General features: G+C 34.2%; 1 protein-coding gene across 8 annotated transcripts in view; it reads left to right on the plus strand.

Moving 5' to 3' along the window:
* Window positions 1-14,232, plus strand: part of GPHN (gephyrin) — a 596,826-nt gene that overhangs the window by 343,809 nt on the left and 238,785 nt on the right. For all 8 annotated transcript variants that reach the window (XM_057732172.1, XM_057732168.1, XM_057732171.1 and 5 more), the window contains one exon: window positions 13,151-13,217. In XM_057732172.1, the coding sequence (XP_057588155.1) occupies window positions 13,151-13,217 (67 nt within the window). The remainder of the gene's footprint in view (window positions 1-13,150; window positions 13,218-14,232) is intronic.

Below are 14,232 nucleotides of genomic sequence, written 5' to 3' on the forward strand. Positions count from 1 at the left end.
AAGTAAGGGAATGATTTTTAAACTCAGGAAAATAGTTGTCTGAGGAAAATTGGGACTTGAGATCAGGATAAGACACACAGTAGTCCTTGAAAATATAATAATAGTCTGTTTCTTAACCTAGATTGTAGGTACATAGGTAGGTTTTTTTCGTTATTGTCTACATTTTATACATACATTACAAACTTGTATGTATTTAATACTTAATAAAAATTTCTTTTTAAGGGAAACAAAGTTGTATTTTTCATATTATTTTTTATCCATGCCTATTGTGATCACGTTTAACACAGAATATCAAAATTCTGGTATTTATCTAGACTAGGACTTAATTTTCATTCAAATATGTCCCATTTTAAAAAATTATTCTTTATGTAATTAGATTTACAAAAATATATATATTTTAGGATTAAAAGGTTACTGTCTTATTATATTCTCAATACATGTAAAAACTATAATCTGTCTATTTTTCTTCATCACTATTGCAACTCATCTCTCATATTCCAACATTCTAACTGGTTTCTTTGCACCTTTTCAGTCAGTTTTCCACATTGCAGTCTAGAAACATCTTTTGAAAGCACAAATATTAGTATGTTATTCCTTGGCCTAAAACTTCAGTGGTATCTCATTTTTCTATGGATGAAGACTGAATTCTTTAAGATTACTCGCCAGGGCCTATATAAGTTGTCTCTGCTAACTGTCTTTAGCAGTCTCTCACACTGTCTTAATTTGGGTCACTATAACAAAGTACCAGAGACTAGTAGGGTGGCTTATAAACAACAGAAATTTATTTCTCACAGTTCTGGAGGCTGGAAGTCTGAGAGTAGGAGGTCAGCATGGTCAGATTCTGGTGAGAGGCCTCTTCCAGGTTGTACACCACTGAAGATACAAAAAGGAGCTCACATAGTAACAGCTGGGGTGCTCTAGAGCTCTCTTTGGAGTCTCTTTTTTAAGGGCACTAAATCACATTCATGAGGACTGTACCCTCATGACCTAATTACCTCCCCAAAGCGCCAACTCCCAATACCATCACGTTGAGGGTTAGGATTTCAATATATGAATTAAGGGAGGATACAAACATTCACTCCATTAAACCCACTCACCCCCCCCCCCCCCACTGTTGTTACCACACACATCAGGTTCTCTCGCTAGCTTCTGAGTCCTTTGTTCATGCCATTTCCTCTGCCTAGAGTGTTCTTCCCACTCTAACTGTATAACATCTGTTCTTCAGGTAGCAGCTTAGGTTTTCTTCCTTCTAGAAGCCCTCCCTAACCAACCCTTCCCCTCCCCCACATAAGACTAAAATGCCCATCCTATTGCTTCTATAGCTATTAATATGCCTATAACTTACTTAACTATCTTAACACTTATTGATATTTTCCTTTAAATCTGTTAACTCCCCTAGGGCAACACTGTTTGCTTATTGTTATAGCCCCATTACCTATATAGCACTACCATGCCCATGGTAAGTACTCAGTAAATACTTACTGATTGAATTCATTCATTCATTCTGATAACCATACTTTATATATTTTAGAAGGTGTTTTTAAATAACAAATTTATGTTAAATTATCCCACAATTAATCAGCAAATAGGTTCAGGGGTTTTTTGTATTTGTTTTTTGTTTTTTTTCCCCCCGGTAGTTCTCCATTAGAGGAGTTTATATTGGACTTAATGGCAGTTCAATCTATCATTTAGATTTGAGCACTGGCCAAGTTCACCTGATTTTTAAATATATTCTTTATTTTTTAAAAATCTACCTTTACATTACCATTTACTATTTCTGGCTTTTATGCATCTTCTTATTTGATATTTTTAAAGAAGACAAAAACTAGAGCATTCTTTTAAAGGAAACAAACAAAAATCCTTATTCTATTTCTAATTTCCTTTTTAATTTCTGAGATTTATTTTGTAAGTATAAATTCAGGCAAGTATATCTCAGCCTTTCAGTTTTTCAAAATAAAATGTTGCTATTCTAACTATAGTGCTGACAAAAATAATTTAGCTTCTATATCAGATGTAGAAATATTTAAAAATTAGAGCTAAAAGGCAAGTAATATCTGTCAAAATTGACAGTAATTTGTATTTACATGTAAAAAACCAGAAGGTAATATACTATTGTATACATACCTCGAGGGGTTGTTTTGTGTGTAATATAAAAATACCAGTAAAACACATGACATATAACAAGCACTAGTCAAATGTTAGATGTTGTTTTGCACAAGTCTTCTTAATCTCATTACCATATCATTAATAGCAAAAGAAAAAATCAGGTATTACCCCCTTTCTCCCCACAAAAAAAGGAAAGTGAAAAAACAGTGGCAAAGGAAGTAAGATTTGTCTAGAAAAAACAAGGTACTGCATGAGGTACTGAAACAGACACATCACAGAACATATACCAAGAATCATTCAACTTATATTTAGTATTTTCTATTACCAGACTTTCTTTTCTTTATATCTTATATTATCCCTTTTCAGTTTATCTTAGACTGTTATTCCTCAAGTAGTGCTGAATTATATTAAATAGAATCCATCAGTGGTCCCCAATACCTTGGAATACATTCTAGCTCTTGATAGGGAATTTATGACTTCCAGTGTCTAATCACAATGTACTTTCTAAGAGAAAAAGGGCCAGATATTTATTAAGTATTCATTAAGTACTATACTGTACATTATGTATCTACTGTGCTATACATTATATGTCAGGGATTATATTAATGCCTACAACAACTCAGATTTTGAAAGCTATATTAAAAAGGTTCAGTAACTAAGGCAAGTTTACACTGATAATAAATAGTAGTACCAATATTCAAGCATAGTTTATCACCGTAGTTCTCAAGCTTTGCCATGGAACAAAATCGACTAGAGAGCTTAGTAAGATACTAAGTGCTAGATCTCACCTCATAGTTTTTGATTCAGTAGGTCAACCGCAGTGAGGAAAGGAGAAGGGCAATGTGGGAGGTTTTACATTTCTAACAAATGGTGCATGTGTTGCTGCTGCAGAGACCACACGTTGAGAACTATTAATCTTTCAGACTGCAACATCTTTCCACTGGTACTTATCTCACATTACTCCTCTGAGTACAATGTGCTCTCACTAGATGAAGGACTTAATATACCCAAAAAGTACTTGGTGGTTTTTTTTGTCTCTGTGGCCTTATCTTGTTTTTTCCCCTACACTTAGAACTATCCTCTTTTCCTTGCCCTTCCCTCCCTTTGCTACCTGTTGAGGTATTTTCTTTATAAAATCACTCAAGTGCTATCTCTTCCATAAAGACATACTTCATACGCTCCTGTAGAAATTTACTGCTTTTATTTTGAATCATGGTATTTTAGGATAATTTGTGTCATCACCTACTATCTTGTAGTTGTTTATATCCTTTCTTGAACTGTATTAACATTTGTAAACTCCTTAAGGAATTGGCTTGCATTTATCTCGTAATACTTATTGCAGGTTGTTTAATAAGTTTTGGAATATGCTAAGAATATGGTGCTTATGTTTTTGAAAATTATCAAATAAAATAGTGTTTGTAAAAATACTTTATTAACCAAAAATATTCATATAAATGAGAAGTACTTTCTTCTTACAATAACTCTAGACATTCTAGAGATGAAAAACCACATCTCAAAGTTAATTTTTAAACATTCAAAAAGAGCAGGGAACGAACAAAGAATTTTTGTTAAGTCTGATCTAATTTTTTTTTTGGCAAAATAAAAAGCCAAAGAGATTAAGGGGAAAAAAACAGGTATAATTTCTCTTAGCTGTATACCAAGGCTTTTAATTATATCAGACATACACATGTAACACACACAGAATTAGTGGTCTAGATATTATAACTATTATATACATACAGTACTGAAAGAAGTTTATACCCATAGTTTTATTAACACTGCTATTTGGGTATCAACCTAGAGCAGATTAAGTATTATTGAAGACATAACAGGCCTGGGCTTGATGACCAAAAATTTGGAATTGAAAGTATTGACTGAATTTTCATTTGTCGCTAACCTCGTGGTTCCACCAACTTGGAACATTCTTGGAAACAACTTATTGAAAATATATTCCAAGTTTTATAATACTTGATAAATTAAAAATGTATATAGACCCAACATCATTATCAGTAAGGATAAATTTATGACCAGCGTATTTAGAAAAAGAAATGACATAAAAGCACAGATAGAATGAACTTGCTTTGTAAAATTACAAAGATTCCAGAGACATGTATCAATCCAACTGTCTGTTCCTAAATACAAAACCTCAGAAAAAGACCTTAATGAAGCAGAGATAAATGGTTTACCTGAAAAAAAGTTCAAAATAATGGTCATAAATGTACTCACCAAAGTCAGGAGAACAATGCATGTACAAAGTGAGAATTTCAACAAAGAGAGAATATAAGAAAGTACTAAAAAGAATTCACAAACCTGAAGAATACAATAACTGAATTGAAAATTTCAGTAGAGGGGTTCAACAGCACTAGATAACGCAGAAGAAAGGATCAAGGAACTTGAAGAGGGCAATGGAACTCATCCAGAAAGAGGAACAGAAAGAAAAAGAGTGAAGTTAGCTTGCAGGACAACATCAAGCAGAATAATATTCACATTAGAAAAACCCCAGAAAGAGAAAAGAGCGAGGAAGGGACAGAAACCTATTTGAAGAAATAATTAATGGCTGAAAATGTCCCTAACCTGGGAAACAGACATCCAGATCTGGGAATCTCAGAGAGTTTCAATAAAGATAAATCCAAAGAAACCCACCCACACAAAGACATATTACAATTACATTGTCAAAAATTCAAGACAAGGAGAGAATTTTAAAAGCAGAAAACAACTTTTTATATATGAGGGAACTTCTATAAGACCTTCAGTAGATTTTTTTAGCAGAAACTTTGCAGGCCAGAAGGAAGTGATATATTTAAAGTGCTGAAGTGAAAAAAACTGTCTACCAAGAATACCCAAGAAAGTTGTCCTTCAGGGTTAAAGGAAAGATGAAGAATTTTCCAGTCATGCAAAAGTTGAAGGAGTTCAGCACCAGTAGATTGGCCTTACAGGAAAAGTTAAAGGGACTTCCTTAATCTGAAAAGGAAGAATACTAACAGGAAAGCATATGAAAGTATAAACCTCACTGGTAAAGGTAAACAAATAGTTAAATTTAGAATAATGTAATCTTGCAATGGTGGTGCATTGACCACTTATAAATCTAGTGTAAAGGATTAAAGTAGTAAAAATAACTGTAACTACAGTAATTTGTTAGTGAACACTCAAGTTAAAAAGATGCAAATTGCAACATCAAAAACATTAAACATGATGGGAAGAGTAAGAATGTAGAGCTTTAGAATATATTTGAACTTAAGTTGTTATCAGCTTAAAATAGACTTATAAATAAAAGATGTTTTACATAAGCCCAATGGTAACCACATAGCAAAAACCTATGGTGAAAAAAAAAAAACCTATGGTGGATACACAAAAGATAAACAAAAAGGAGTCTAAGCATACTACTACCAAAAAAATCACCAAATCACAAAGGAAGGGAACAAGAGAAGAAGAAAGTAACAAAGGAATTATGAAACAGCAAGAAAAGAGTTAACAAAATGTCCATAAGTCCATACTTATCCATAATTACTTTAAATGTAAATGAATAAATTCTCCAATCAAAACATAGTAGCTGAATGGATTTTTTAAAAAAAGCACCCCACTATATGCTGCCTAACTTCTCACATAAGGATACATACACACTGAAAGTAAAAGGATGGAAAAAGATTTTGCATGCAAATGAAAAAAGAAAGCTAGGATAGCTATAATGGTGTCAGACAAAATAAACTTCAAGCAAAAGACTGTATAAGAGGGACTTCTCTGGTAGTCCAGTAGTTAAAAATCCACCTTCCAGTGCAAGGGACACAGGTTCAATCCCTGATTGGGGAACTAAGCTCCCACATACTGTGGGGCAACTAAGTGCACATGCTGCAACTACTGAACATGTGAGCCACAACTAGAGAGCCTGTGTGTTGCAACTACAGAGCCCACGTGCTCTAAAGCCCATGTGCCACAACTACAGAGCTCATGGGCTCTGGAGCCCATTTACCACAACTAGAGACACTGCACAGCAACAAAGATCTTGTGCAACTAAGACCCAATGCTGCCAAAAATAAAATAAATAAATAAAATGTTTTTTAAAAACTGTGTAAGAGACAAAGAAGGCCACTGTATGATAATAAAGCAGTCAGTCCAACAAGAGGATATAACATTTGTAACTGTGCACCCAACATAGGAGCACCTATGTATATAAAATATATAAAGCAAGTACTAACAGAACTTAAGGGAGAAATAGGCGGCAATGCAATAATTGGATATTTCAGTACTCCACTTTCATCAATGGATAGATCATCCAGACAGAAAATCAATAAGGAAACATTGGACGTAAATGACACTGTAGATCAGATGGAAAGCAACAGAATACACATTCTTCTCAAATACACATAGAACATTCTCCAGGATAGAGCGCATGTTAAGCCAAATACAAATCCTGAAATTTAAGAAGATTAAAATCATATCAAGCATCTTTTCTGACTACATTAGTATGAAACTAGAAATCAATTACAAGAAGAAAATTGGAAAAGTCACAAATATATGGAGATTCAACAGCGTGCTTCTAAACAACCAGTGGGTCAAAGAAGAAATCAAAAGAGAAATCAAAAAATATCTTGAGACATATGAAAATGGAAATACAACATACCAAAACTTATACGATGCAGCAAAAGCAGTTCTAAGAAGGAAGTTCATCAATGCCTACATTAAGAAAGAAGAAAGAGCTTAAAGAAACAACCTAACACTACACTCCAAAGAATTTTTTAAAAATAAGAACTAAGCCCATAGTGGAATAAAGGAAATAACAAAGACCAGAGTCAACAAAAATGAAATAGAGACTAAAAAGACGATAGAAAAGATCAGTGAAATGAAGACCTGATTCTTTGAAGAGGTAAGATAGACGAGCCTTTAGCTAGACTCATCAAGAAAAAAGATGCAAATAAAATTAGAAATGAAAGAGGAGATGTGACAATGAATATCACAAAAATACAAAGAATCATAAGCGATTACTATGTACAAATACACACCAAGAAACTGGACAACCGAGAAGATATGGAGAAATTCCCAACTCCCACAAATCCATCAGTATGATAGACCACACTAACAAAGTGAAGGATAAAAATCATATGATCATCTCCATAGATGCAGAAAAAACATTTGAGAAACTTGAACATCCATTCATGATGAGAACTTTCAGCAAAGTGGGTGTAGAGGGAACATATCTCAATGTAATAAAGGCCATATGTAACAAGCCCACAGCCAACATCCTCAATAGTGAAAACCTGAAAACTTCCTCTAAGATCAGTAATAAGACACGGACAACCCACTCTTACCACTTTTATCCAACATAGTAATGGAAATACTAGACAGAGCAATTAGACAAGGAAAAGAAATGTCACCCAAATTAGAAAGGAAGTAAAAATGTCTCTCTTTGCAGATGACATAATATTGTTTGTAGTATACTCTACAGACTTCAACAAAAAAAAAAAGTTAAAACTAGTAAATTCAGTAAAGTTTCAGGGTACAAAATCAAAATATAAAAGTCAGTTACATTTCTATGCACTAATAACAGATTATCAGGAAGAGAAATTAAGAAAGCAATCCCATTTACAATTGCATCAAAAAGAATAAAATACCTAGGAATAAATTTAATGAAGAAATTGAAAGACCTGTACACTGAAAACTATAAAACATTGATGAAAGAAATTGAAGAATTCAAAAAGAAATGGATACATCATTCAAACATAAAGTCAAAAAGGAGACATAGTCCTTAAATGAAACATTAGATCAATGGACTTGAGATTTTTTTTTTCAGTTCTTTATTGGAGTATAATTGCTTTACACTGTTCTGCCAGTTTCTGCTGCACAACAAAGTGAATCAGCTGCATTTATACCATGTATCCCCTCCCTCTTGAGCCTCCCTCCCTATCCCACCCCTCTAGGCTATCACCAATCATCGAGTTGACCTCCCTGTGTTATGCAGCAGCTTCCCACTAGCTATCTCTTTTACACTTGGTAGTGTATATATGTCAGTGCTACTCTGTCACTTCAACCCAGCTTCCCTTCCTCCTCGCACCCCCACCCCCCTGCATGTCCTCAAGTCTTTTCTCTATATCTGCATCTTTATTCTTGCCTTGCCACTGGGTTTATACAGATCATTTCATCCAAATGCAGCAGACTACCTATTCTTTTTAAATGCACGTGGAACATTCTCAAGAATATACCATACATTGGAACACAAAACAAGTCTCAATAAATTTAAATATTGAAATCATACCAGGCATCTTTTCCACCACCATGGCATAATCAACTATTGATATAAGAAGAAATCTGGAAAAATCACAAATATATGGAGACTAAACAACATGCTACTGAACAACTATTGGGTCAATGAAGAAATCAAAAAATACCCGAACACAAATAAAAATGAAAATACAACATATCAGAATCTATGGGATGTAGCAGAAGCAGTACTTAGGGGGAGGTTTATAACAATAAGCCTACCTTAAGAAACAAGTATCACAAATAAACAGCCTAACTTTACACTTAAAGGAACTAGGGGGAAAAAAAGAACAGTCTAAAATCAGTATAAGGAAGGAAATACAAATCAGAGCAGAAACAAATGAAATAGGGACTAAAAGGCAATAGCAAAAGTGAATGAAACTAAGAGCTGGTTCTTTGAAGAGAGAGACAAAATTGACAAACTTGTAGCTAGACTCACTAAGAAAAAAGAGAAGGCATAGATAAATAAAATCATAAACAAGGAAAAATTACAAACAATATCACAGAAATACAAAGGATCATAAGAGAATACTGTGAACAGCTATACATCAACAAATTGGACAACCCAGAAGAAATGGATCATTTCTTAGAATCACACATTCTTCCAAGACTGAATCACATGAAACAGAACATCTGAATAGACCAGTCACTAATAGGGAGATGGAAACAGTAATCAAAAACCTCCTAAGAAACAGTGTCCAGGACCAGATAACTTAATTGGTGAATTCTACCAAACATTTAAAGACTTCATACCAATTCTTGTTGAACTATTCCAAACACTAGAAGAGAAGGGAGTGCTTCATAACTCTTTTTATGAGGCCAACATTACCCTAATACCAAAACCAAACAAGGACAATACAAAAAAAGAAAATTACAGGCCAATATGTCTGATGAACATAGACACAAAAATTCTTGAATAAACAGCAAGCTGAATACAACAATACATTAAAAGGATCATACACCATGATCAAATGGGACTTATTCCAGGGATGTAAAGATGGTTCAATATCCACAAATCAACATGATTCAGCACATTAACAAAAATGAAGGATAAAAATCATGATTATATCAAAAGATGCAAGGAAAACAAATGCTTTTGGCAAGAGTCAATACCCACTTATGATTAAAAAAAAACCCAATAAAATGAGCTTGGAAGGAGCATACATCAGCATAATAAAAGCCATATGTGACAAACTCACAACTAATGTCATACTCTGGTGAAAGTTTTTTCTTAAGATTGGGAACAATAGAAGGATGCCCACTCTTGCCACTCTTACTCAACATAGTACTAAGTCCTAGCTAGAGCAGCTAGGTAAGAAAAAGAAAAGAAGTCCAGATAGGAAAAGAAGAAGTAAAACTGTCACTATTTGTGGATGATATGATTTTATATATAGAAAACCCTAAAGATTCCACAGAAAAACTTTTAGAAATAATAAATTAATGCAGTAAAGTTGCAGGATACAAAATCAACATACAAAAATATGTTGCACTTCTATACGCTAATAATGAACTAGCATAAAGAGAAATTAAGGAAACAATTCCATTTACAGTCACAACAAAAGAATAAAATACCTAGTGATAAATTAAAGGAAGTGAAAACTATAAGATGTTGAAGAAAATTGAATAAGACACAAAGAAATGGAAAGATAGTCCATGCTCATGAGTTACAAAAATTAATATTGTTAAAATATCCACATTACCTAAAGCAACCTACAGATTCATTGGAATCCCCATCAAAATACCAATGACATTTTTCATAGAAATGGAACAAAAAATCCTCCAACTTGTATAGAACTGCAAAACACCTTGGATAACGAAAGCAGTCTTGAGAAAAATGATCAAAGTGGAGGTACTACACTCCCTAATTTCAAATTATACTACAAATCTATAATCAAAACAGCATGGTATTGGCAGAAAAGCAGACATAAATCAATGAAACACAATTGAGAGCCCATAAATAACCCATACATATATGGACAATTAATTTACAACAAAGGAGCAAAGAACATACAGTGGAGAAAAGACAGTTTCTTCAATAAATGGTGTTGGGAAAACTGGCCAGCACACGCAAAAGAATGAAACTAGACCCTATCTTACACCATACACAAGAATTAACTCAAAACGGATTAAAGTCTTGAATGTAAGACCTGAAACCATAAAACTCCTAGAAGAAAACATAGGCAGTATTCTTTGACATCAGTCTCAGCAATATCTTTCTGGATATGTATCCTCCAGCAAAGAAAACAAAAGTAAAATTAAACAAATGGGACTACATTAAACTAAAAAGCTCTGCACAGCAAAAGAAACCATTAACAAAATGAAAAGAAAGCCTACCAAATGGCAGAAGATACTTGCAAATCATGTATCCTTAAGTAATTAACACTCAAAATTTATAAAGAGCTCAACAACAATTTCTTAAAAATTGAAAAATGGACACAGGATCTGAATAGAACTTTTTCCAAAGAAGACATACAGATGGCCAACAGGCACATCAGATGTTCAACATCGCTAATTCAGGAAATACAATTCAAAACCACAATGAGATATCACCTCACACTCATCAGAATGGCTGTTATTAAAAACAAGAAATAACAAGAGTTAGAGGGGATGTGCAGAAAAGGGAAGCTTCATACACTGTTAGTAGCAGTGTAAGTTAGTGCAGCCATTGTGGAAAACAGTATGGAGCTTCCTAAAAACATTAAAAATAGAACTATCATATGATCCAGCAATTTGACTTTTGGGTATTTAGCCAAAGGAAACAGAAACACTATCTCGAAAAGATATCTGCACCTCCATCTTTACTGTAGCATTGTTTACAGTAGCCAGGATATGGAAACAACCTAAGTATCCACTGAAGGATGAATGGGTAAAGAAAATGAGATACATATATGCTATGGAACATTATTCAGTCCTAAAAAATAAGAAAACCTTGCTACTTGTGACAACATGAATGGACCTTCAATCCATTGTGCTAAGTAAAATAGCTCAGACAAAGGCAAATACTATAAGATCTCACTTATAATTGCAATCTAAAGATAATCAACTCATAAATACAGAGAACAGATTGGTGGTTGCCAGAGGCAAGGGCTGGTGAGTGGGTAAAATGTGTGACAGTCGTCAAAAGGCACAAACTTCCACCTATAAATCCTGGGGATGTAATGTACAGCATATTGATTATAGTTTATATATATATATAATAATGTATAGTTGAAAGTTTCTAAGAGAGTAGATTGTAACAGTTCTCATCACAAGAAAAAAATTGTACTATGTGTGGTGATGAATATTAACTAAACCTATTGTGATAATCATTTCACAATATATACGTATATCAAATCATTATGTTGTACACCTAAAGCTAATAAGTGTTATTTGTCAGTTGTATCTCAATTAAAAAGAAAAGTGTTGGGAGGTTGGGATTGCCATAAATACATTACTAATTAAAAAAATACATAAAATTGTACACGTTAAATACAAATAAATAAAAGTGTATAGAAAGTTTTAAATAGCTTTGAACTCTGTTAATAGGACAAGAAAAAAACAATAAAATATAAGACAATTTTAAGTTAATTCAAAGAGTTAAAGTAGTTAAGGAAGAAACTCAATCAGAAGTCTTACAAAAACATTCTGATGAGACTTGCAATCTTAGTTGTGAAATTTTAGAAATAGACTAATCTAATCTAGTCCTTTTTTTTCAAATGATGGAAATGACATCGTTACCAGGTCAAAGTAACACAGCCAGTTATTGGAAGAGCCATGATTTGAACTCTCATGAAATTTAGGCCTTCAATCTTTATTCCAGTTTTCCGTGCTTTTCCACTGTTTACATTTCTTATCTAACCACTTGGTTTAAAAGTGGCCTGAAAATTTATAATGATCTCTGAAAGACCTTTCTAATTTATTTTTTATATAAATTTATTTACTTATTCATTCATTCATTCATTGGCTGCATTGGGTTTTTGTTGCTGCGTACGGGCTTTCTCTTGTTGCGGTGAGTGGGGGCTCCTCTTCATTGCAGTGTGCAGGCTTCTCATTGCAGTGGCTTCTCTTGTGGCACACGGGCTCTAGATGCAGTGGCTTCTCTTGTGGCACACGGGCTCAATAGTTGTGGCTCAAGGGCTCTAGAGCACAGACTCAGTAGTTGTGGCACACAGGCTTAGTTGCTGCATGGCATGTGGAATCTTCCCAGCCCAGAGATCGAACCTGTGTCCCCTGGCAGGCGGATTCTTAATCACTGCAACACCAGGGAAGTCCCACCTTTCTATTTTAAATTGAACTGTTTATCATTGAATCAGTTAACAACTGAACTCTCTAAACTCTCTCTGTTGCTACTGATTTATGAGAGATCTGTCTTACTTTAAAACTTATCCTGAAAAGCAAGTGTTTAAACATCTCACTCAACTCGTGAGTGCCTTACGTGTTAGACTTTTGAACATAGATATTACTATACTAGTCATTTTTAATATGCTACCTCATTGAATTCTTAGAACTATAAGAGATATGAAAACTCTGAAGTTAGAAAAAGAAGATAATTTGGCCATTATTTCTTTAAAGTGGCTAATTTATTGATTTCAGATTCATTGCATTTTTCTAATCCACCACACTAACCATTATGATAAAAACCTCAGCCAGAGTGGCCAATTTGTATAACAATTGGTGAATCTTAAGCTATAACAATTTTATTCCTAAAACAGTTGTTTGCATACAAAGTACAATGTTTGATCTCTGCTGTTGAATGTATTTAAATCAACCATCATTCTAATTTAGTATTCATCCAGTTTCTCTTTCCTTCCAGGCCTGTATGTGGAATCAGAGGGAAAACTCTCATAATTAACTTGCCAGGTAGCAAGAAAGGATCTCAGGTAAGCAATCTTGAAATTCATATGGTTTAGTGTAAGCAATTTTGGCCAACTGTGAGAGATAGCCGAACAGAAAGTTGGAGCACTCCACAAGGCTACCCTTACTTCTGACATCAGTGCATTCCCAAAACCACCCTCAGTTTCAGTAATTCACAAGGTAGATTCAGAGAACTCATTGAAAGATGGTATACTCATGGTTATGGTTTATTACAGGGAAAGGATACAGATTAAAATCGAACAAGGGAAGAGATGCATGAAACAGAATAAAGGAGAGGTACCAAATGGAGAGCTTCTAATATCTTCTCCCTGTGGAATCATGAACACGTTGCTCTCCAGGCATCAGTGTGTAACAATACAGGAATCATTGCTTATTAGGGAAGCTCTAAGCCCCTAGCATCCAAAATTTTTATTGAGGCACATCATATACTACCCATATACCTGTAGTCTCCAAGACTTTCCAGAGGCAGAATTGATACCACATCAATTTCCAAAGCCCCCGTCATAAATTATACTGTTAGACTGTCTGGTGGCCAAAGTTTTCAGGCAAACAAAGACACTCCTTTCATTTCCCAGTAACTGAGGTCAAAGGCCAGACTCTCTTTGGGTAGGATTAATTCTTCATTACACAAGGTACCCCCTGGCCTCTGGCCAAGGCTTTCTTACAACAAAACAATCATATTTGTCTGGCTGGGCATCTATATTTAGTATAGCATTTATATTATACACACAACAACAGTAGCAGTGTGAATATGCCTAAGATTTGGAGGCACCAGAGTGGGATAGGAATAGATTTAGAGAAACAGGTAATTTATCCTCTAAAGCCATTATACAGATTTTCATATTTTTGTACTCATTTACTGATTTTCCACCTTGATCTACTATTATTTGTACCCTATGATACATTCTCACAGAACTGTTTACCGTAGAAATTAGCTCTCTTGCTCAGGCCAGTCATTTCCCATTGGTATTGCATTTTGAGCAGGCTTTAACTTAAATTCCCAGTACCTGTGACCATCAA

Source organism: Hippopotamus amphibius, chromosome 4 (genome assembly GCF_030028045.1).
Source record: "Hippopotamus amphibius kiboko isolate mHipAmp2 chromosome 4, mHipAmp2.hap2, whole genome shotgun sequence".
Taxonomy (NCBI): Eukaryota; Metazoa; Chordata; class Mammalia; order Artiodactyla; family Hippopotamidae; genus Hippopotamus; species Hippopotamus amphibius.